At 42.2% G+C, this 24,541-nt stretch overlaps 1 protein-coding gene across 1 annotated transcript; it reads left to right on the top strand.

Moving 5' to 3' along the window:
* Positions 1 to 380: 380 nt before the first annotated feature.
* LOC135513509 (leucine zipper putative tumor suppressor 3-like) lies at positions 381 to 6,286 on the top strand. Its single transcript, XM_064936387.1, has 7 exons — positions 381 to 691; positions 1,121 to 1,564; positions 1,798 to 1,965; positions 2,119 to 2,247; positions 2,323 to 2,514; positions 2,621 to 2,851; positions 3,492 to 6,286. The coding sequence occupies exons 1-7, from the start codon at positions 581 to 583 to the stop codon at positions 4,404 to 4,406; spliced, it is 2,190 nt and encodes a 729-aa protein (XP_064792459.1). The 5' UTR covers positions 381 to 580; the 3' UTR covers positions 4,407 to 6,286.
* Positions 6,287 to 24,541: the final 18,255 nt, after the last annotated feature.

Here is a 24,541-nt window from a genome sequence, read left to right as displayed (position 1 = left end):
CACCCTGCCCCACTCCCTGGCCCTGTCTCGCCATTGCACCGCTGACCGTAGCTGCAGGACCGAACGACTCCCCCCAGAAACAGTCTCAGAGGGAACAGCGTCTAGTGACGAAAGGGGAAGTGTTAGTATTGGTACCGGGACTGGAATTGGGACTGGGACTGAAACAGACCGGCCACCGGACTCTGACACAGACCATACCACTACAAAGGCATCCAACTGTGACCAGGAGGATCCATGGGTGGGATATGGGAACGGAGCAGGAAGGAGGGAGAGGGAGTGGGAGGGAGAGAGGGAGAGTAGAGGGAGGGAAATGGAGAGCAAAGAGATGGAGAGAGAAAGAGTATGGGAGAGAGAAAGGGAGAGGGCAGAGAGGGATAGAGACAGGGTAGAGAGGGAGAGAGAGCGGGAGAGGGTTGAGAGAGAGAGGGAAAGAGAGAGGGTAGCGAGGAATGGAGAGCGGGAGAGGGTTGAGATAGAGAGGGAAAGAGAGAGGGTGGAGAGAGAGACACAAGGAGGTTTTGTGAGTCTGGATGTATGCACTAACTTGGTGGGACTGGGGGGGAATGACAGTGGTACTGGGATGACTCCCCACCAACACAGAGAAACTGGAGAGAACAAAACCGACAATCACAACAACCCTCCAACCCACAACCCACCCAACATCCTGCCTGTCTCTGGCAAACTAGAGCAGGTATGTTCCTCTTCTCAAACAAGTACTGTATGTGTGAAGCTATATGGTCCTGTGGCTTATTGGCATATTGGGTTAGCTCACAATTACATCACAGCAACACGTATACGTTGCTGTATCATTATATCATTGCAGTTACATTATGACTTCATAATTACACAGTTACATAAATACTTTTTTTTCTTATAACAACTGATGAAATAGAATGGTGAAAAGGTCTTACAAATAATTATTGGCATAGTATTTGACAATGATTTATATTGTCTACTGATTCAAGACAGTAATGTAAAGGCTTTAAGGTGTTGTTGTGCTTACAGTTTCCTTTCCAGTTTCTTTAAAACTTTCTTTACTGATATCCCTCTATGCAAACCGTTTTTCTCCCCCTCTATCTCCCTTTCTCTCTCTGCCTCTTCCTGGCCTTCAACCCTCCAGAACAACTCGGGGCTGGTTCGTCCCTCTGCCTTCAAACCAGTGGTTCCCAAGAGCTTTCATTCCATGCAGAACCTCCTTGGCCCAACCAGTGGGGGTGGATGTGAGGGTAGGGGTGCGGGGGGGCAGAGAGAAGGAGGAGCAGGGGGAGGAGAACTAGTGGCAGTTCCAGAGGCCCTCCTCCTAGACCAGGACAGCCCAGGGATGGGCAGAGGCCTGGCAGAGGGAGCAGGAGGGGGTAAGAGTAACAGAGGGGTCCATGGAGGGATGTCAGCTTCGGGGAGGAACTCTCTAACCAGCCTGCCCACATATGCAGGCTCTGGTTTGTGCTATGGGCCTCAAGAGGCCCTGGGGTCTCTCAGTGCTTCTACCAGCAATATCAACAGACTAGGGACCACAGCTGGAGCTGCAGTGGCTCTGGAAAAGCTGGAGCAACCAGGCTACCAGGTGGGTGCATTGCTTGCTGCTACGCAAATGGGATTTTTTAAACATAATGAAAGCCACTGCAGTCGACTATTGATGAGTGCTAATATCCTTTTAGTGCAGTGCAGCTCACCAGTAGCAATTCATGTTCATTTGTTTTACTTTCTCTGGGTATCTGCATCTATCCAGTTTGGTACACTATCATACCAAAGCCACAGCAGGAGTGGATTGTATATAAATGTATGCAACTATTCCAGAACGGGCTGAGTGCCTCGTACAGAGACCGCTCCTCTTTGGTAAAGAGCTCCTCGTCCTATCAGCAGCTGAACCACCTGGGGGACACCCCAGCACCCCAACGTCCCACTCCTTCCTCTGATGATGTCATCCAAGACCTAGAGAACCGGCTCTGGGAGAAGGAGCAAGAGGTGAGAGCTGAAAGATCATTTTGGGGTCAATGTTCATGCGTGATTTATTTTCATAGATTTCATGAACGTAGCAATTGTCATTGCTTTGGGTTAGTCCCAAAAATCCTGTCCTCCTCTTCTGTCCTCTTTTTCATCTCTCCTCCCCTTTCCCAGGTGCAACACATGTGTCGTAACTTGGAGCAGAGCGAGGCCGCCATCGTCCAGGTGTTTGAGGAGAAGCAGCGTGTGTGGGAGAGACAGATGGATGAGCTGGGGCAGAACTACGCCTCCCGTCTGCAGCAGGTGACCACACATTCCACAGCAGCGGTAACCAATAACAGTCTACCAAATGTTGATACTCTCTTCCTCTGTGTGCAGGTGACCCGTCGCGCCCAGCGCTCCCAGAATGCCCTGCAGGCCCAGATCAACCGTCTGTCGCAGGACAAGCGACGTCTGCAGGAGGAGATGGCTGCCCTGCTGGCCCAGAGAGAAGATCTGGAGAGGAAGTGTCTGCACTTCAGGATGGAACAGACTGACATACTGCCACGCCTGGATGAGACCAAGTGGGAGGTGTGTTTGTGTGTGTGTGTGTGTGTGTGTGTGTGCGCGCGTGTGTGTGTGTGTGCGACTTTGTGAACAGCCTCCTCATAACACTGACCTACTATGTGTGGTCCAGGTGTGTCAGAAGGCAGGGGAGATCTCCCTGCTGAAGCAGCAACTAAGGGAGAGCCAGGTGGAGCTGACCCAGCGGGCCGGGGAGATGGTCGCCCTCAAGGGCCAGCTGAAGGAGGCCAATTCCCAGCTTAGGGACCGGGAGGAGGCCATGCTGGGCCTCAAGAACTCATATAGCTCCAAGAGCCTGGAGCTGGAGAGCTGCCAGGGAGAGCTGAGGAGGACGCTGACCGAGGTACCTATACCCTGTTAGGTACTTATTTTTCAGTAAATAACCCCCGTACACTAGAGAAGCTTTAACCAAGTTTAATTCTTCCCAAAGGTGCTGTACAGCTGTAATCAGACTGCAAAAATCCATCTCCATCACAGTTATATACATCCTACTTAAAACACGCCCTCTTTCCAATCCTTACAGTTTATGCCCAACTGGAAGAAGGTAACCAGATACTAAAACCTGATTACTCCCTTAAGGGGAACTGACCTCACCCCTCACCTCCTGACCTTAACCCCTCCTTCACCTAATCCACAAATATCCATCTGTCTTCCCTATATCAACACGTCGCTCGCCTCTCCTCCATCAAACACATTCCAAAGCCTTCTGCCTTTCTACAGAGGACACTTAACTTCTGACATAAAACCCATTCTTTTCCACTCTTTCTATTCAAGGCTTCTTCTCTATCATTTATTTAATATCTCAATGTTCAAAGTTTAGCCGATTCCAACAACCCATTCACATAGAAACCTATCTGATGACACTAACGTGTACACTACAGTAGATGAGTTATCCTGTCCGTTCAGAGTTAGGGATGGAAGTGAAACTGAACCATGCACACACATATTGACAGACTCATACTATTCCTCATTCCCTTTGTCAGGTGTCTATCCTGAGGGAGAAACTGGGTGTGTTTGAGGCTGAGGTGCTGGGTCTTCAACAAGCTCTGTGGGAGATGGGCGGAGGGGTTGATCCTGCTATAACCCAAACCCTAGGAGCTGTGGGGCTACTCCCAACCTGGGGGGCTGTCTACTGCCCCCGCACTCCCCCAGAGCCCTCGTCCACCCCTCTCACCCCCACCTCAGATGCCCTGCTCAGCCTCCAGAGTGACGAGGCAAAAGCCCAGAGGCAAGAGGTGCAGAGAAAAGAGAGGCAGCAGCGTGAAGAGGCCCAGTGGCATGACATGCAACAGCGCCAGGAGGCCCACCAGCGCCTGAAAGCCCATCTATATCAGGAGGCTCATCTCCACCAGGAAGCCCAACTGCGCAAGGAAGCTCGACTTCATCAGGGGGCCCACTTGTGTCAGGAGGCCCACTTCCACCAGGAGGCCCAGCATAAGTGCCAAGAGACCCAGGTGGAATCAGGGAACCTGCGTGAGCAGCTGGATCAGCTCCAGGGGACCTTACATCTAGAACGTCAACAGAGAGAGCGCCAGGCCCTTTGTTTCGACCAGGAACGAGACAGCTGGATTGACGAGAAGGAGCATGTGCTGAAATACCAGGCACAGATTCAGGTCAGCTATGTGGAGACTCTACAGAAGAACCAGGCTCTGGAGCAACAGGTGGGACAGCTGGGGTCCAAACCCACCCCCACCCCCTCATCCTACAGCTCCCCTCCCCCACCACCGGCCCTGTCAACCTTCCCTCCCATGCCCTCAGTCCCTCTCCCTGCTCCCCTTGCCCAAACCCTCTCCCCACCGCCTTGTGAGGACGTGAAAGGTTCCTCTTCCCTCCTCCAACTGCCCACCCCCTGGGCCGGACCCTCACGTCTAGAGAGGATAGAGTCCACTGAGATTTAGAGAGGCTCCATTTGATTTAATATCAACTTGATTATAACTTACACAATTGGATAGGCTAAACTACAACACAGAACTGCACAATATATATAGTGAAAACAACCAATGCAAACGGAACAGCAGAGAACCATACAATTGAGTTTAGACTATGAACACAAACTATAAAGAGCATAGAACTACAAAAAAAAAACATAAACTGAACTGCTTCACTGTAGAATGCAATATAAACTATCATTGACATGGTTTAGGTTAAATATTGAAATTCTTTGCCTTTAATGTAAAGTATCCAGGCAGTCTTGGTGGGAAGCAGTGACACTTAAAGGGAAGCAAGGATGGAACCAAAAGTTTCAAGACAATAACATTGTAGCTTGATAACATTATTCCTCTGGAAGGTTTAGTGCCAACCTGGAGGGTAGTTTGCCAAATTGCATGTCTATGGTAATGAGACATGAGGTCAGGAGATAAGAAAATCATATTTAAGAAGATTTTAGATGATAATCAAGAGTGATGTTTTGGAGAATGTGCTTGTCTTTGGCATTTCAGGGGTGATGATACTCAGGTGTGCGAGGGGATGTTTTTGGAGACAGTGGTTAAAATTGGGGATGAAGACTCACAAGTATTTTTTAATATGAGGAAATTAGAAAAATAGTGGTAAAGTTGATTGGTAGTTGGTTGGTTCCGTTTCAGAAAATATCCTCAAATGGCTTGAGATTAAATGTAATTGACTCTGAATGGTTCTTAGTGTGGGGTAATTGGAGTGTCTGGCTCTCTGACACTGCAAACCGTCTGCGGTACCTAAAGATGAACACAAGGGGGCAGCATTAAGTTGTGTCAGGGCTAGAGCCCAACTGATTATATAGGTTCACTGATATTATCTGCCAATAGTGGCCTTTTAACACTATATTGGTATCGTCCGATAACTCCAATGATAACCAATATTCAAGAAATAGTGTGAAAGAAAAGGGAATCTAATGCATATCTGTACACTTGCAGCCATTCTCATGGTGTGTCATTATTGTCACAATGTACGAAATCAACATTTGAAGCATAGTTATTAGACAATTTTGGATGCCTATTTAGGAGAATTCAGTGTGGAAATATTAAACTTTTTCATATTGTATCGGTATGTTTTGCGGCCCCCAAGCTCTTGTCAGGGCTCCCCACCAGCAGAGAAAATGACTTGAAAATGACTTTATTCCATGACCTGGGAAAGAGACATGGCAGCACGCTGGCTTTACTCTGATATTGTTGTTATTTATACTTTCAGATAATGCTTTTATGACCAAATGTGGGATGAGAAAGTGACAGAGGTCACACTGCCTTCACATGTAAAGATAGACGAGTGAGAGTACTGTCTTCAGGCCTTTTAAATCAGAAAGGCTGGGTGCACATTTTTTCAAAGTGGGATTCAGCTCATAGAGTTAGAGAGCCAGACAAAGAAAGACATTGCCTTCCCTAGATATGGTTCAGATTTACTGCACTATGTCCTGCTGAGGAGGTCAGACAGAATGTGGACATGTTTATTCCAGTATACCAAGATAGTAAGACACTACCTGTGAATATTTTTTTAAAGATAATTGTGACTATTATCATCGTTATTATTCTTGTGAATCGGCAGAGTGTTACAAGCTTTTCTTTAATGTTTTCTTTACTGTATATACGAATGCTATTTGACTCTACTACATGGTACAACCACATCAACCATCTCCAAAGCCATTGTTTGTTGACTTTTAATGTTGTTGATATCAGTGTAATTAATATATTGTTTTAGAGAGCGAATTGTTATTTACATGTTTTATATTTATGTTACTGTAATGGCTTGACAGAAGTCTTTCCTGGCTAAATCAAACTGAATCAATAAAGATGCAAGTAAATCAACATTATTTAGTCTCCAGTGCTTGTCTGTAATGATTAGAATATCAATACAAAGGAAATGAAATACTTCTCTCTTAAATATATACAGTACTTACATAAATATGGATGTGATATATCAGCCGGTATAAATCAGGCAATATACACTACCGTTCAAAAGTTTGGGGTCATTTAGAAATGTCCTTGTTTTTTAAAGAAAAGCACAAAAAAAACGTCCATTAAAATAACATGAAATTGATCAGAAATACAGTGTAGACATTGTTAATGTTGTAAATGACTATTGTAGCTGGAAAAGGCTGAGTTTTAATGGAATATCTACATAGGTGGGTTCGATTACAGGCTGAAAATGGCCAGACACAAATACCTCTTTTCTGAAACTCATCATGCTATTATTGTCATTGGAAATGAAGGCTTTTCCATGCGAGAAATTGCCAAGAAACTGAAGATCTCATACAACGCTGTGTACTGCTCCCTTCACAGAACAGTGCAAACGGTCTCAAACCAGAATAGAAAGTGGAGTGGGAGACCCCGGTGCACACTGAGCAAGAGGACAAGTACATTAGAGTCTCTATTTTGAGAAACAGACACCTCACAAGTCCTCAACTGGCAGCTTCATTAAATAGTACCCGCAAAACACCAGTCTCAACGTCAACAGTGAAGAGGCGACTCCGGGATGCTGGCCTTCTAGGCAGAGTTTCAAAGAAAAGGCCATATAACAGAATATTGATCAGTGGCTCAGCTGGAGCTTTTTAGACTTGAAGAATGAACAATTGAAGAATTGCAGGTTCCGTTGCAATGTTTTATTTTTATTGTACTTACTTTATTGTGCTTGTAAATGTAAAATACAATGGTTCATCTGACAGTCAATGTCTGCTTACTGTCACTATCTGTCTGTTGACATTTACTGTCTGTCACAGCCTGTCTGTCTCTCTATCTGTTTGTTACTCAATTCAATTCAATTCAAGGGGCTTTATTGGCATGGGAAGCATGTGTTAACATTGCCAAAGCAAGTAAGGTATATAATATATAAAGTGAAATAAACAATAAAAATTAACAGTAGACATCACACATACAGAAGTTTCAAAACAATAAAGACATTACAAATGTCATATTATATATATATATACAGTGTTTTTACAATGTGCAAATGGTAAAGGACACAAGATAAAATAAATAAGCATAGATATTTGTTGTATTTACAATGGTGTGTGTTCTTCACTGGTTGCCCTTTTCTCGTGGCAACAGGTCACAAATCTTGCTGCTCTGATGGCACACTGTGGAATTTCACCCAGTAGATATGGGAGTTTTTCAAAATTAGATTTGTTTTCGAATTCTTTGTGGATCTGTGTAATCTGAGGGAAATATGTCTCTCTAATATGGTCATACATTGGGCAGGAGGTTAGGAAGTGCAGCTCAGTTTCCACCTCATTTTGTGGGCAGTGAGCACATAGCCTGTCTTCTCTTGAGAGCCATGTCTGCCTACGGCGGCCTTTCTCAATAGCAAGGCTATGCTCGCTGAGTCTGTACATAGTCAAAGCTTTCCTTAATTTTGGGTCAGTCACAGTGGTCAGGTATTCTGCCGCTGTGTACTCTCTGTGTAGGGCCAAATAGCATTCTAGTTTGCTCTGTTTTTTTGTTAGTTCTTTCCAATGTGTCAAGTAATTATCTTTTTGTTTTCTCATGATTTGGTTGGGTCTAATTGTGCTGCTGTCATGGGGCTCTGTAGGGTGTGTTTGTGAACAGAGCCCCAGGACCAGCTTGCTTAGGGACTCTTCTCCAGGTTCATCTCTCTGTAGGTGATGGCTTTGTTGTGGAAGGTTTGGGAATCGCTTCCTTTTAGGTGGTTATAGAATTTAACTGCTCTTTTCTGGATTTTGATAATTAGTGGGTATCGGCCTAATTCTGCTCTGCATGCATTATTTGGTGTTCTACGTTGTACACTGAGGATATTTTTGCAGAATTCTGCGTGCAGAGTCTCAATTTGGTGTTTGTCCCATTTTGTGAAGTCTTGGTTGGTGAGCGGACCCCAGACCTCACAACCATAAAGGGCAATGGGCTCTATGACTGATTCAAGTATTTTTAGCCAAATCCTAATTGGTATGTTGAAATTTATGTTCCTTTTGATGGCATAGAATGCCCTTCTTGCCTTGTCTCTCAGATCGTTCACAGCTTTGTGGAAGTTACCTGTGGCGCTGATGTTTAGGCCAAGGTATGTATAGTTTTTTGTGTGCTCTAGGGCAACAGTGTCTAGATGGAATTTGTATTTGTGGTCCTGGTGACTGGACCTTTTTTGGAACACCATTATTTTGGTCTTACTGAGATTTACTGTCAGGGCCCAGGTCTGACAGAATCTGTGCATAAGATCTAGGTGCTGCTGTAGGCCCTCCTTGGTTGGTGACAGAAGCACCAGATCATCAGCAAACAGCAGACATTTGACTTCAGATTCTAGTAGGGTGAGGCCGGGTGCTGCAGACTTTTCTAGTGCCCGCGCCAGTTCGTTGATATATATGTTGAAGAGGGTGGGGCTTAAACTGCATCCCTGTCTAACCCCACGACCCTGTGTGAAGAAATGTGTGTGTTTTTTGCCAATTTTAACCGCACACTTGTTGTTTGTGTACATGGATTTTATGATATCGTATGTTTTACCCCCAACACCACTTTCCATCAGTTTGTATAGCAGACCCTCATGCCAAATTGAGTCGAAGGCTTTTTTGAAATCAACAAAGCATGAGAAGACTTTGCCTTTGTTTTGGTTTGTTTGGTTGTCAATTAGGGTGTGCAGGGTGAATACATGGTCTGTTGTACGGTAATTTGGTAAAAAGCCAATTTGACATTTGCTCAGTACATTGTTTTCATTGAGGAAGTGTACGAGTCTGCTGTTAATGATAATGCAGAGGATTTTCCCAAGGTTACTGTTGACGCATATTCCACGGTAGTTATTGGGGTCAAATTTGTCTCCATTTTTGTGGATTGGGGTGATCAGTCCTTGGTTCCAAATATTGGGGAAGATGCCAGAGCTAAGGATGATGTTAAAGAGTTTTAGTATAGCCAATTGGAATTTGTTGTCTGTATATTTGATCATTTCATTGAGGATACCATCAACACCACAGGCCTTTTTGGGTTTGAGGGTTTTTATTTTGTCCTGTAACTCATTCAATGTTATTGGAGAATCCAGTGGGTTCTGGTAGTCTTTAATAGTTGATTCTAAGATCTGTATTTGATCATGTATATGTTTTTGCTCTTTATTCTTTGTTATAGAGCCAAAAAGATTGGAGAAGTGGTTTACCCATACATCTCCATTTTGGATAGATAATTCTTCGTGTTGTTGTTTGTTTAGTGTTTTCCAATTTTCCCAGAAGTGGTTAGAGTCTATGGATTCTTCAATTACATTGAGCTGATTTCTGACATGCTGTTCCTTCTTTTTCCGTAGTGTATTTCTGTATTGTTTTAGTGATTCACCATAGTGAAGGCGTAGACTCAGGTTTTCCGGGTCTCTATGTTTTTGGTTGGACAGGTTTCTCAATTTCTTTCTTAGAATTTTGCATTCTTCATCAAACCATTTGTCATTGTTGTTAATTTTCTTCGGTTTTCTATTTGAGATTTTTAGATTTGATAGGGAAGCTGAGAGGTCAAATATACTGTTAAGATTTTCTACTGCCAAGTTTACACCTTCACTATTACAGTGGAACGTTTTACCCAGGAAATTGTCTAAAAGGGATTGAATTTGTTGTTGCCTAATTGTTTTTTGGTAGGTTTCCAAACTGCGTTCCTTCCATCTATAGCATTTCTTAATGTGACTCAGTTCCTTTGGCTTTGATGCCTCATGATTGAGTATTGCTCTGTTTAGGTAGACTGTGATTTTGCTGTGGTCTGATAGGGGTGTCAGTGGGCTGACTGTGAACGCTCTGAGAGACTCTGGGTTGAGGTCAGTGATAAAGTAGTCTACAGTACTACTGCCAAGAGATGAGCTATAGGTGTACCTACCATAGGAGTCCCCTCGAAGCCTACCATTGACTATGTACATACCCAGCGTGCGACAGAGCTGCAGGACTCTTCTTCTTACCACCACAGCAGAAGGACCTAGAGAGGGCAGCAGACAGACGGGTACTAAATGAGGGTCTCCTGGGCTTTCCTGTGACTGCAGCAGAATCATCTGTGCTTCTACGTCTGCATTGCTTGCTGTTTGGGGTTTGAGGCTGGGTTTCTGTATAGCACTTTGTGACATCTGCTGATGTAAAAAGGGCTTTATAAATACATTTGATTGATTGATCTGAAATGACACATTAACAACAGGGCCTGTAATCCACTGTATGCAAAAGATGCAGATGACCTTTCACTATTTACAGCGATAAAGGATTTCATCAAGAATGTTGACTTTTGATCACATTTAAGGAAACCCGCATTTTTGTTTTGTGAAGAGCTGCAATTGAAGTCGGAAGTTTACATACATTTAGGTTGGAGTCATTACAACTCGTTTTTCAACCTCTCCACAATTTTTTTGTTTACAAACTATAGTTTTGGCAAGTCGGTTAGGACATCTACTTTGTGCATGACACAAGTAATCTTTCCAACAATTGTTTACAGACAGATTATTTCACTTATAATTCACTGTATCACAATTCCAGTGGGTCAGAAGTTTACATACACTAAGTTGACTGTGCCTTTAAACAGCTTGGAAAATTCCAGAAAATGATGTCATGGTTTTAGAAACTTCTGATAGGCTAATTGACATCATTTGAGTCAATTGGAGGTGTGCCTGTGGATTTATTTCAAGGCCTACCTTCAAACTCAGTGCCTATTTGCTTGACATCATGGGAAAATCTAAAGAAATCAGCCAAGACCTCAGGAAAAAATGGTAGACCTCCACAAGGACGGTTCATCCTTGGGAGCAATTTCCAAACGCCTGAAGGTACCACATTCACCTGTACAAACAATTGTACGCAAGTACAAACACCATGGGACCACGCAGCCGTCATACCGCTTAGGAAGGAAACGCGTTCTGTCTCCTAGAGATGAACGTACTTTGGTGCAAAACGTCAATCCCAGAACAACAGCAAAGGACCTTGTGAAGATGCTGGAGGAAACAGGTACAAAAGTATATATATCCACAGTAAAACAAGTCCTATATCAACATAACCTGAAAGGCCGCTCCAAAACTGCCATAACAAAGCCAGACTACGGTTTGCAACTGCACATAGGGACAAAGATCGCACTTTTTGGAGAAATGTCCTCTGGTCTGATGAATCAAAAATATAACTGTTAGGCCAAAATGACCATTGTTGTGTTTGAAGAAAAACGGGGGAGGCTTGCAAGCCGAAGAACACCATCTCAACTGTGAAGCACTGGGGTGGCAGCATCATGTTGTGGGGGTGCTTTTCTGCAGGAAGGACAGGTGCACTTCACAAAGTAGATGGCATCATGAGGATGGAAAATTATGTGGATATATTGAAGCAACATCTCAAGATATCAGAAAATAAATTAAAGTGAATGGATCTTCCAAATGGATACTTCCAAGCATACTTCCAAAGTTGTGGCAAAATGGCTTAAGGACAACAAAGTCAAGGTATTGGAGTGGCCATCACAAAGCCCTGACCTCAATCCTATAGAAAATATGTGAGCAGAACTGAAAAAGCATGTGTGAGCAAGGAGGCCTACAAAAATGACTCAGTTACACCAGCTCTGTCAAGAGGAACGGGCCAAAATTCACCCAATTTATTGTGGGAAGCTTGTGGAATGCTACCCAAAACGTTTGACCAAAGTTAAACAATTTCAAGGCAATGCCACCAAATACTAATTGAGTGTATGAAAACTTCTGACCCACTGGGAATGTGATGAAAGAAATAAAAGCTGAAATTAATCATTATCTCTACTATTATTCTGACATTTCACATTCTTAAAATAAAGTGGTGATCCTAACTGACCTAAGGTACGGAATCTTTAATGGGATTGAATGTCAGGAATTGGGAAAAACTGAGTTTAAATGTATTTGGCTAAGGTGTATGTAAACTTCCAACTTCAACTATATGTAGCTATAAAATATGAAACATCTTAATTAATGGGTGTCATTTGGCTCTGTACTTGTGCCCTCTGCAATGTCTTCAGTGCACCATTAGCTGGTCTCCTGAGCCATCGTGCTCCCATTCCCTTTGTGGACTTCTGTCGCCTGGCTAGCCAGAGAGGCTACGTTTCTTGCCAGCGATGACGTTACAGCCTTGAAGGTGCAAGCTGTGCTCTGGCTGTCAGTGATGGGAGCCATCAGCTGTGATAGCCCTACATCCAGCAGAGCTGTGATGTCTTTACACACAGCGATCACTATGGCACCCAGGGCTTTCTCCCCTCTGAAAACTTTGCTTTCTTGATGAAAACAGATTATTTTAAGTTCCTTGTATGTGGCCAGATGCTACAGCAACTGATCATAGATTGTTACCGAGACCAGAATATGGCTGGGGTACTTCGAGCTGAAAATAACGATTAGGATCTTTCTAATGATCGTGCGTAAAGTCTCTTGACTCATGACACTGGAGCTGTCCTCCTCTGATCCGCTCTGTGTGCTTGATCCTGGGGCCTTCACCCCATACCTATCTAGGTTTAGCCTGTACTGCGATGAAGTCCTCCATGTCTGGGAATATTGGCAGGTCCGCTACTGCCTCTACTGCACAGCTAAGGGAGCTGGAGCTGCTCTCCACAGAAAGGTCAACGCTTCCTATCTGCTCTACTGTGGTAGAGTACAGCTGAGGTGTCGCCTAGATAGCCAGATATGCATTGTTTCTTGCCAGGGATGATGTTATGGTTTTCATAATGCTGGCTATCTTTTTGCTGTCAGAGATGGGAGCCTCCAACTGCTCCAGCCCCAGCCCAAGCAGGGCTGAGTTGTCCATATCAACAGCAGTGATAATGGTGTCAAAAACTCTGTCCCCTCCTAACACTTTGTCCTCAAAGGTTAAACTAGTCCTTTTTCCTGACCACACAGTAAAACTCTAGTTGGGTCACATGTTTTTCCTGGTCAGGTCACGTGGTCAGAAACAACTCATGGGCTGCTGTCCAAACACTTAAAAGACACACCATATCCCCTCAGCAGTGAAACCAAACATGAAGATATCCCGTGCTTGATATAGTGGACTGATATAGATGCCATCAGGCTATTCATTTTGGGTACCGTTAGGGATTATTTTTAGATCCCAGAACCCAGCAATATTATAAAGCCAATATTCTATAAGAGGTGTTGGAACTCAAGCAAAAGAACATTTGAGGTGCCCAAGTCAAGCACTGACGATAGCCTATCTAATAAAGTTAAGGCACTGCTGCTCTTTCTGATTTAATCTCCTCCTTTTGTTACAAAAAAAACAAACCTTATTTTTATTTTACTGTTACTGTTTTTATTTTACCAGGTAAGTTCTATGGTCATCCCTGTGTGGCTCAGTCGGTAGAGCATGGCGCTTGCAACGCCAAGCGTCGTGGGTTCGATTCCCGCTGGGATCACCCATATGTAAAAGTAGTGGCCCCAGCCGACTTGTAAGTCGCTTTGGACAAAAGCGTCTGCTAAATGGGATATATTAAATGGGATATATAAGTTGACTAACAACACTTTTTCATTTACAGCAACGACCTGGGGAATAGTTACAGGGAGAGGAGGGGGATGAATGAGCCAATTGTAAGCTGGGGATGATTAGATGACCATGATGGTATGAGGGACAGCTTGGGAATTTAGCCAGGACACTGAGGTTAACACCCCTACTCTTAAGATAAGTTCCATGGGATCTTTAATGACCTCAGAGAGTCAGGATACCCGTTTAACGTCCCATCCGAAAGACAGCACCCTACACAGAGCAGTGTCCCCAATCACTGCCCTGGGGCATTAGAATATTTTTTTAGACCAGAGGAAAGAGTGCCTCCTACTGGCCCTCTAACACCACTTCCAGCAGCATCTGGTCTTCCATCCAGGGACAGACCAGGACCAACGCTGCTTAGCTTCAGAAGCAAGTCAGCAGTGGGATGCAGTGGGATTTATCCATAGCAATGTAAGCAATGTGAAGAGGGCATGACAAAACCTATTCCCCCTCAGGAGACAAAAAAGATTTGGCATGGGTCTTCAGATCCTCAAAAGGTTCTACAGCTGCACCATCAAGAGCATCCTAACTGGTTGCATAACTGCCTGGTATGGCAACTGCTCGGCCTCTGACCGTAAGGCACCACAGAGGGTAGTAGGAATGGCCCAGTACATCACTGTGGCCAAGCTTCCTGCCATCCAGGACCTCTATACCGGGCGATGTCAGAGGAAGCCCTAAAAATGGTCAAAGACTCCAGCCACCCTAGTCATAGACTGTTCTCTTTGCTACCGCACGGCAAGCAGTACTGGAGCGCCAAGTCTCGGTCCAAGAGGCTTCTAAACAGCTTCTACCCCCAAGCCATAAGACGCCTGAACATTCACACACACACACACACACACACACCACTGCTACTCTCTGTTGTCATCTACGCATACTCACTTTAATAACTCTACCTAAATGTACATACTACCTCAATTAACCGGTGCCCCCGCACATTGACTCTGTATCGGTACCCCCCTGTATATAGTCTCCCTATAGTTATTTTACTGCTGGTCTTTAATTACTTGTTACTTTTATCTCTTATTCTTATCTATAAACTGCATTGTTGGTTATGGGCTCGTCAGTAAGCATTTCACTGTAAGATCTACAACTGTTGTATTCGGCACATGACTAATACAATTTGATTTGACATATGTTTTCTGTAAGAACAACTAACCCCCAAGCGCTACACCAAAGAGAATTAGCTTAAATAGTGTTTACAATATGTGTGTTTGTTTTTAGTTGATCACTTCTGTCAGATAGGTAGCCTACAGATAAATGAAACAACTAGGAGAGAAGCATTACACAGTTTAATTGCAATATTGGGGTGAAAAATTGGGGTGAAAACCAAAAAGCCATACATTAGATAATAGTGAATAATAATGCCAAGACAAGTGTTATGATATGGTAGCCTAACCAACCTGATGGTGAATACCTATCTATAGCCTACCATCACACTTTGGCTCCTTTGGGCAAGTTCTGTAGTACCATGGAGAGGCAAGTTCTGTAGTACCATGGAGAGCTCCCGTGGTGCTAAATCTATCCATGAGCTTGCATTCCAGCCAGCGTCCTGGTCATCACTTGTTACTACAGCCACAAATGTCTAAACCCCGCCTATTTCAACTATTTATTTTCTTGAAATACGATTTTAAACCTAACCCTAACCTTAACCCTAACATTAACCACACTGCTAACCTTATCCCTAACCCTAACATTTAATCAAGACCAAAAAAGCAAATTTTCATGAATTTTGTTTTCATGAATTTCGGGGATTTAGACCATTTTTACTTTGTGGCTGTGGTAACAAGTGACAACTGACGTTCCTCGATCGTGTTTTATGCACAGTTCCCATTGGTTAAAGAGAGCACAGGTAACACCCCATGCCGTACCTAATTCTTAACAGAAACTGTCACTCATTGGGATTCCTATGTTGCGAACTGGCTGGTGGGGAAGCGAAGTGGCAATATAGTCATCTGTGACAACGCTACAGGGGAAAATAAATTAATTATTTCGGGGATTTTGCACATACGCTCATTGAATCGCCGTCTGCATGTTGTCCAGTCAGAAAGGTAAGGGGATATGGGTGTTTCGTTGTGTCTTATGCAAGTGCATAGATGACAGGTTGTCCAACAGGCTTATGTAGCCTATGTAAATTGAATAGCAATATTCTGGGGAATGCATTCTCACGATGCTTATATCTAGATGACACCGCTTCTGGCTGGTTGGTTGCCTATACACTACTGGGAATTTAGCTAAAGCCAGAAGTTATGCCTATGTAATAGCATTGACTTGAGGCACACTGTGCCTTAGATAACGAAGATTAACTGAGCATTACTGATTAGACTGATGCTCCAATGTGGAGGAAGACTTTGTGTGTAAAATATGATGATGGGAATATTTGATTCAAACCGACCTCATGTGGAATCAGGAATGAGGATGGGGTAAATGATTTGTGTGGTCTTTATACCTGATTTGTGAACAAAATAGTGCAACTGCCCTGGTAGCAAACATGGGTTGTTTGAGAAATCTAAGAATGCCTTATTCATCCTGCTGAGCTAAAGCTTGGTTGTTAGGTCTGTGAAAAAGATGCTTCTGATCCACCCCATTATAAATACATAACCACTGCAGTGAATAGGACTACTATAAACACTAACACCTAGGTAGCCTATACTGTCGTGTGACGTAGAGGGAAATTGTCCACCAGACTGTGTGTACTGTTGTGTGTCTGTTAGGCAAACTGTCGGCTGTTTCCTTTGCCTTTGATGCTTCATCAGTCGGAGCACATTAAACATTTCTCTGACATGTCTTGGATAAAAGCTGCTTTGAAGTGTTCAGATTAGATAATAGAGGAGGCACAATGCAGCGGAAATGGCTCTTGTCACTGTTCAAAGAACGTAATGGGCCAAACGTCGGCTTCGTCCTGGATTCATCTTTTATCCATACGCAAAGCACTATGAAATCAAGGCACCTCATCATTTCTTAATCCTTTTTCTTTTTTTCTATTTTGTAGATCATTGCATTTATTCAAAAAGATGCCCCAATGAGATTCATGGTGAGGTATAGACCATAGAGCTGAATAGAACATGTGTATGTGTAACAGTATAACTTTAGACCGTCCCCTCGCCGGGCGCGAACCAGGGACCCTCTGCACACATCAACAACTGACACCCACGAAGCATCGTTACCCATCGCTCCACAAAAGCTACGGCCCTTGCAGAGCAAGAGGAACCACTACTTCAAGGTCTCAGAGCAAGTGACGTCACCGATTGAAACGCTATTAGCGCGCACCAGCGCTAACTAGCTAGCCATTTCACATCCGTTACATATGCTAAATGTAATGTAGAATATCATCTTCTTTAATCTGTTTTCATTGCCCTGGCTGGAAGTCACTACCGAATTTATGCTTTGCTGATGCATCATGTATAGGATACTGTTTATTGGACTTACTTGGTACAATGAATGTGTCACTAGTGATATCTCGTCCAAGTGATTTTATTTGGTGTGTGTGTGCTCCCCGGAGTAATTATAGCGGTGTGAAAACACCTCTCTCCATTTGTACAGTGTCATGGTAACTTATTTGGCGCCCTGAGGATATGTGTGTGTGTGTGTACACATGTAGGCCAGAATATCAGACTTGATGTCTTGCCTCTTACAGAGGGCTTTTTCTTTTTCTTCCATCACAAACAGGGCACAAAACCAGTGTTTCCCCTAGGAGTTTCTTTCCAGCAGTGGTAGCAGAATTAGGCTACTAAATGTATATCTGGGAAACACTGAAAGAACATTTGTATTTGTATTTATTAAGGATTTCTATTAGCAGCTACTCTTCCAACATTAAGGCAGTTATATACAACTTCAAATATTACATGGCATTACAATTCAGAAAACTTTACCCAATACATTTAGAATGTTCCTTTTAGGCCACTACTCCACTATCACATATGTACAATACAACATTTACAGTGCCTTGCGAAAGTATTCGGCCCCCTTGAACTTTGCGACCTTTTGCCACATTTCAGGCTTCAAACATAAAGATATAAAACTGTATTTTTTTTGTGAAGAATCAACAACAAGTGGGACACAATCATGAAGTGGAACGACATTTATTGGATATTTCAAACTTTTTTAACAAATCAAAAACTGAAAAATTGGGCGTGCAAAATTATTCAGCCCCTTTACTTTCAGTGCAGCAAACTCTCTCCAGAAGTTCAGTGAGGATCTCTGAATGATCCAATGTTGACCTAAATGACTAATGATGATAAATACAATCCACCTGTGTGTAATCAAGTCTCCGTAAAAATGCACCTGCACTGTGATAGTCTCAGAGGTCCGTTAAAAGCACAGAGAGCATCATGAAGTACAAGGAACACACCAGGCAGGTCCGAGATACTGTTGTGAAGAAGTTTAAAGCTGGATTTGGATACAAAAAGATTTCCCAAGCTTTAAACATCCCAAGGAGCACTGTGCAAGCGATAATATTGAAATGGAAGGAGTATCAGACCACTGCAAATCTACCAAGACCTGGCTGTCCCTCTAAACTTTCAGCTCATACAAGGAGAAGACTGATCAGAGATGCAGCCAAGAGGCCCATGATCACTCTGGATGAACTACAGAGATCAACAGCTGAGGTGGGAGAGTCTGTCCATAGGACAACAATCAGTCATATATTGCACAAATCTGGCCTTTATGGAAGAGTGGCAAGAAGAAAGCCATTTCTTAAAGATATCCATAAAAAGTGTTGTTTAAGGTTTGCCACAAGCCACCTGGGAGACACACCAAACATGTGGAAGAAGGTGCTCTGGTCAGATGAAACCAAAATGTAACTTTTTGGCAACAATGCAAAACGTTATGTTTGGCGTAAAAGCAACACAGCTCATCACCCTGACCACACCATCCCCACTGTCAAACATGGTGGTGGCAGCATCATGGTTTGGGCCTGCTTTTCTTCAGCAGGGACAGGGAAGATGGTTAAAATTGATGGGAAGATGGATGGAGCCAAATACAGGACCATTCTGGAAGAAAACCTGATGGAGTCTGCAAAAGACCTGAGACTGGGACGGAGATTTGTCTTCCAACAAGACAATGATCCAAAACATAAAGCAAAATCTACAATGGAATGGTTCAAAAATAAACATATCCAGGTGTTAGAATGGCCAAGTCAAAGTCCAGACCTGAATCCAATCGAGAATCTGTGGAAAGAACTGAAAACTGCTGTTCACAAATGCTCTCCATCCAACCTCACTGAGCTCGAGCTGTTTTGCAAGGAGGAATGGGGAAAAATTTCAGTCTCTCGATGTGCCAAACTGATAGAGACATACCCCAAGCGACTTACAGCTTGATTCTTCACAAAAAAATACAGTTTTATATCTTTATGTTTGAAGCCTGAAATGTGGCAAAAGGTCGCAAAGTTCAAGGGGGCCGAATACTTTCGCAAGGCACTATGTATATGTGTGTGAATAGTGAGTGTCTTATCATGTGTAGTGTAGCACCCCGTATTATCGGCATATTCGGCATATTCAACTACATTGTTGGTTAAGGGCTTGTAAATAAGCATTTCACTGTAAGGTCTATCTATACCTGTTGTATTGGGCGCATGTGACAAATACAATTTGATTTGTTTATATTATATATTTCATATATATAATATATAACCTTCAACAGTGTTATCTTGTGATCAAGCCATCAAATTTTTGTGATTATTGGTATTGTTGATTAATAATAGTGATTATTGGTTAAAATGTTAGCGAATGGGTTAGTAATTAGCATGCTTGACATTTCAGTGGAAATACTACTACTATCCGCTTTTTGATAAGCTGATTAGCACAAACAATAAGTCCCGTATTATCGGCATACGGTCACCATTTATTGGCCACCTTACTATTTTGTTCAATTACAAGATATACCCGTTTAATTATGTTACCAACCTCATATCCAAAGTGTTTACTAGATAGTTGACTAGTTGGCTAGTCTTCTGGTAAAAACATATATACTTGCCTGAAATCCTTTATTTCAGAGGTAAAAAGAGGTAAAAAGTTGGATATTAAATGATGATGTCGATTTTTACAATATAGAGCGTGTCCCACAAAATGTGTATATATATATAACTTTTTGAAAACTCCCAAAACCTAATTTTGCAATAAAATTGATGGTCAGCTATCTAGAAGGGTTTATTTAGTCACAAAACTTCCTGTTATTTTCCAGTCCATTTAAATGTTGAACTCGAGGTGATTTAATTCTCTAACCGCTAGAGAGGTTCTGAAGTTAGGGGTGTCTGATGTTGGGGGAAAATTAGCTATGTGTGTGTCTGTGCCTGTGTGTGTGTCTTCGCAGTCCCTGCTGTTCCAAAAAATCTTCTTAGGGATAGCCCCCTTTTTTTCAATTCATGCCTTAATGACATACCCAAATCTAACTGCCTGTAGCTCATGCCCTGAGGCTAGAATATGCATGTTCTTGGTACCATTAGAATGGAAAACCCTTTGAAGTTTGTGGAAATGTGAATTGAATGTCGGAGAATATAACACAATAGATCTGGTAGAAGAAAATACTAAGAAAAAATCAACCTGTTTTTTTCTACCACCATCTTTGAAATGCAAGAGAACGGTCATATTTATAGCCGGTTGTAAATCCGATAGTGTCCACAAGATGAAGGCAGTGTATGTGCAAAGTGTCAGATAGATAACTTAAAAAATGACTGAACAGCAAGACGTTTAGTGTCAAGTCCTCAGGTACATTTGGGCAAATCGTGAATGAGACATTCACATTCATATTACATTATTACATTTTTCTGCCAGAATATCATCAAATTTGTCTACTTGGACTTTGATTTAGCTTTCCAAGTATTAGTAGCCATATTATAAGTTTAACATTTGCAAAAAAAACAGTTTTTATAACTTCATTACTCTGAATATTCTTCTACGTTGTGTCCAAAAGGAAAAGGCATGCTGTCGCAAAAGGTTAGCGCCTACATTTTGAGACGGGGTTTCCGGATACTCCTGTAAAGCCCAGCTCATTGGCTATATAGCTAGCTTTGTTTGACCCCGATTAGTGCTTATTTGACAAAGATACAGTCCTTCAAGTGATGGCTGCCCGCGTCATCTACGTGCCATGAAGGCGTCGCTCTCTGACCAAATATGGTGTCCTATAGGATATACTACAGCCCTAATGAAATAGTGAAATCTTGTTACCTTCTAGGATCTCTCAGGAATAAATACGGATGTGATTTGACTCGTTCAAATAACGTTTAGGGTGAGATTTTCACAGATTCGTTTCTTCGCAAATTGAACGAGTGGAAATACAAAATCGATCACACGTGCTACATGGACCTTTATAGGATATGAAAAATAATTTTATCTAACAAAACGACACTTCATGTTATCTCTGGGACTCTTTGGATTATAAATCAGAGAAAGATTTCAGAATGTAAGTACACATTTCACCTTCAGACCTGAAAAAGCTTTGTTCTTAGGAGCTCTCCTCAAACAATAGCCTGGCATTTTTCCTTACAGTAATAGCTACTGTAAATTGGACAGTGCAGCTATATTAACAAGAATATAAGCTTCCAGCCAATTTAAGACACTTCTATGTACCGAAATGTGTTGTTACTCTAAGATCTGCGATCTTGATATAACGTGCTGCATGAGTTACAACTGAACGCCAATCCTTAAATAAGGTGTATTTGTATCCGTTTTTTACATCTGATTTTACTGCTTGCATCAGTTACCCGATGTGGAATAGAGTTCCATGTAGCCATGACTCTATGTAGTACTGTTTGCCTCCCATAGTCTGTTCTTGACTTGGGGATTGCGAAGAGACCATGGCATGTCTTGTGGGGTATGCACGGGTGTCTGAGCTGTGTGCTAGTTGTTTAAACAGACACCTCGATGCATTTATCATGTCAAAACTTCCTACAAAACAAGTATAGATGAAGTGAATCTCTCCTTCACTTTGAGCCATGCAAGATTTACATGCATTTTGTTTATGTTAGCTCTCCGTGTACATTTAAGTGCCAGCCCTGCTGCCCTTTTCTGAGCCAATCGTAATTTTCTGAGGTCCCTCTTTGTGGCACCTGACCACAGGGCTGAACAGTAGTCCAAGTGTGACAAAACTAGAGCCTTTAGGACCCCTGCCTTGTTGATAGTGTTGTTTAAAAGGCAGAGGAGCACATGGACAGACGTCTCCCCATCGTAGCTACTGTTGTATCAACATGTTTTGTCCATGACAGTTTACAATACAGGGTTACTCCAAGCAGTTTAGTCACCTCAACGTAAATAAGTTAAATAAGTGGCCAAGACCACTGCCCTGGGGAATTTCTGATTCTACTTGGATTATGTTGGAGATACTTCCATTAAAGAACAACTTCTGTGTTCTGTTGGACAGGTAACACATTAATAACAATATAGCAGGGTGTGTAAAGCCATAACAAATACATTTTTGATTGATAATGTCGAAACCTGTACTGAAGTCCCACAATCTTCTTATCATCAATTTCTCTCAGCCAATCATCAGCCATTTGTGGAACTGCCGTGCTTGTTGAATTCCCTTCCCTATAAGTGTGTTGAAAGTCTGTTGTTAACTTGTTCACAGTAAAACAGCATTGTATCTGGTTAAACACAATTTTTTCCAAACATTTTCTAAGGGTTGGTAACAGGCTGATTGATCAGCTATTTGAGCCAGTAAAGGGGGCTTTACTATTCTTGGGTAGCGGAATTAAGTCAAATAGGAGTGGCAATATTGTCCGCTTTTATTCGTTTTTTCACTTCTTCCACAATAACTTCACGAAATCCAAAATTACAATGCTTGTCTTTCATAATTTAATAAATTATACTTGGATGTGTAGTGCCAGCGTTTGTTGCTGGCATGTCATGCCTAAGTTTACTAATCGTGCCAATGAAAAAATCATTAAAGTAGTTGGCAATATCAGTGGGTTTTGTAATGAGTGATCCTTCTGATTCAATGAATGATTGAGCTGAGTTTGCCTTTTTGCCCAAAATGTCATTTAAGGTGCTCCAAAGCTTTTTATTATCATTCTTTATTTATATTTGTTTCATAGTATAATTCTTCTTTTTTTTATTCACTTTAGTCACATGATTTCTCAATTTGCAGTACGTTTGCCAATCGGTTGTGCAGCCAGACTTATTTGCCATTAATTTTGCCTCATCCCTCTCAACCATAATATTATTCAATTCCTCATCAATCCACAGGGATTTAACAGTTTTACAGTCATTTTCTTAATGGGTGCGTTGCTTACTAGTAACTGGAATAAACAATTTCATAAATGTGTCAAGTGCAGCATCTGGTTGCGCCTCATTACACATCACAAACCAACAAATATTATTTACATCAACAACATAGGAATCATTACAAAACCTTTTGTATGACCTATTATACACTATTTTAGGTCCAGCCTTTGGAACTTTGGTTTTCCTAGATTTGGCCACTCTATTGTAATCACTACGTCCAATGGATTTGTATACTGCTTTCAAGCACATTTCTGCAGCATTAGGAGAGATGTGATCAATACATGTTGATAATTTAATTCCTCTGCTGTTTGTAACTACCCTGGTAGAATGACTGATAACCTGAATCAGATTGCAAGCACTAGTTACAGTTTAAAGCTTTTTCTTGAGTGGGCAGCTTGATGAAAGCCTGTCGCTATTTAAATCACCCAGGAAATATACCTCTCTGCTGATATCACATATATTATCAAGCATTTCACACGTGTTATCCAGATACTGACTGTTAGCACTTGGTGGTCTATAGCAGCATCCCACCAGAATTGGCTTAGGTGAGGCAGATGAACCTGTAGCCATATTAGTTCAACAGTATTTAACATGGGATCCTCTCTAAGCTTTACAGGAATGTGGTTCTAAATATAAACAATAACACCTCCACCTTTGGCATTTCTGACTTTTCTGTAGATGTTATAAACATACATTGATACTACTGTATTATCAAAAGTATTACCTAAGTGAGTTTCAGAGATTTTCAGAATATGAATGTCATCTCTTACTAGCAAATCATTAATTGTATGAACCTAGTTTCTTAAGCTACATATGTTAATGTGGGCTATATTTAGCACTTCTCTGGGATGCTTGATTGTATTCATTGCTTTACTGGGAAGCTTAGCAGAAGTAGACATGCTCATGTTCTGTATGTTAGTGCAGGGTGAGCTGCTCACAGTGGACTTCCTACTAAGGCACACCGCCTCAGTGCTAACAGTATAACTCTAGTTCATAGGCACATGATTACTGTGTGCAATAGCTGTAGAATCAGCAGAGGCATTCAGGGCATTTAGAGGGACATAAATTAGGTTACTTATGCTGTGTCTTTTAATGCTCCTGGGATAATGTACATTTTTATAAAGCATTATAAAACTCAGCAACACAATGGTAGGGATTAACTGAGCTGGGCTTCATAATGGCTTCATAAACTCAGCCTCATAATGCTGTGAAAGGATACAGGAACCCATTTTTTGGGGGTGGATCCCATCCTCCTTATAAAACAAGCTTTGTTTCCAGAAGGTATATCAAAATTGTCAATAAATGTTACACCCACAGAGCTGCAATAGTCTTGTAGTCAGTTATGGAGGGATAAAAGTCTGATGAAACATACAATGCCACGATTGTTGGTGTCAAGCAGAGACCCAATCAGTTCTTTAAAATCCATCTTTAGCTGTTCTGAGCT

This window comes from Oncorhynchus masou, chromosome 25 (assembly GCF_036934945.1).
Source record: "Oncorhynchus masou masou isolate Uvic2021 chromosome 25, UVic_Omas_1.1, whole genome shotgun sequence".
Classification (NCBI taxonomy): domain Eukaryota; kingdom Metazoa; phylum Chordata; class Actinopteri; order Salmoniformes; family Salmonidae; genus Oncorhynchus; species Oncorhynchus masou.
This window is presented reverse-complemented; position numbering and strand designations above follow the sequence as displayed.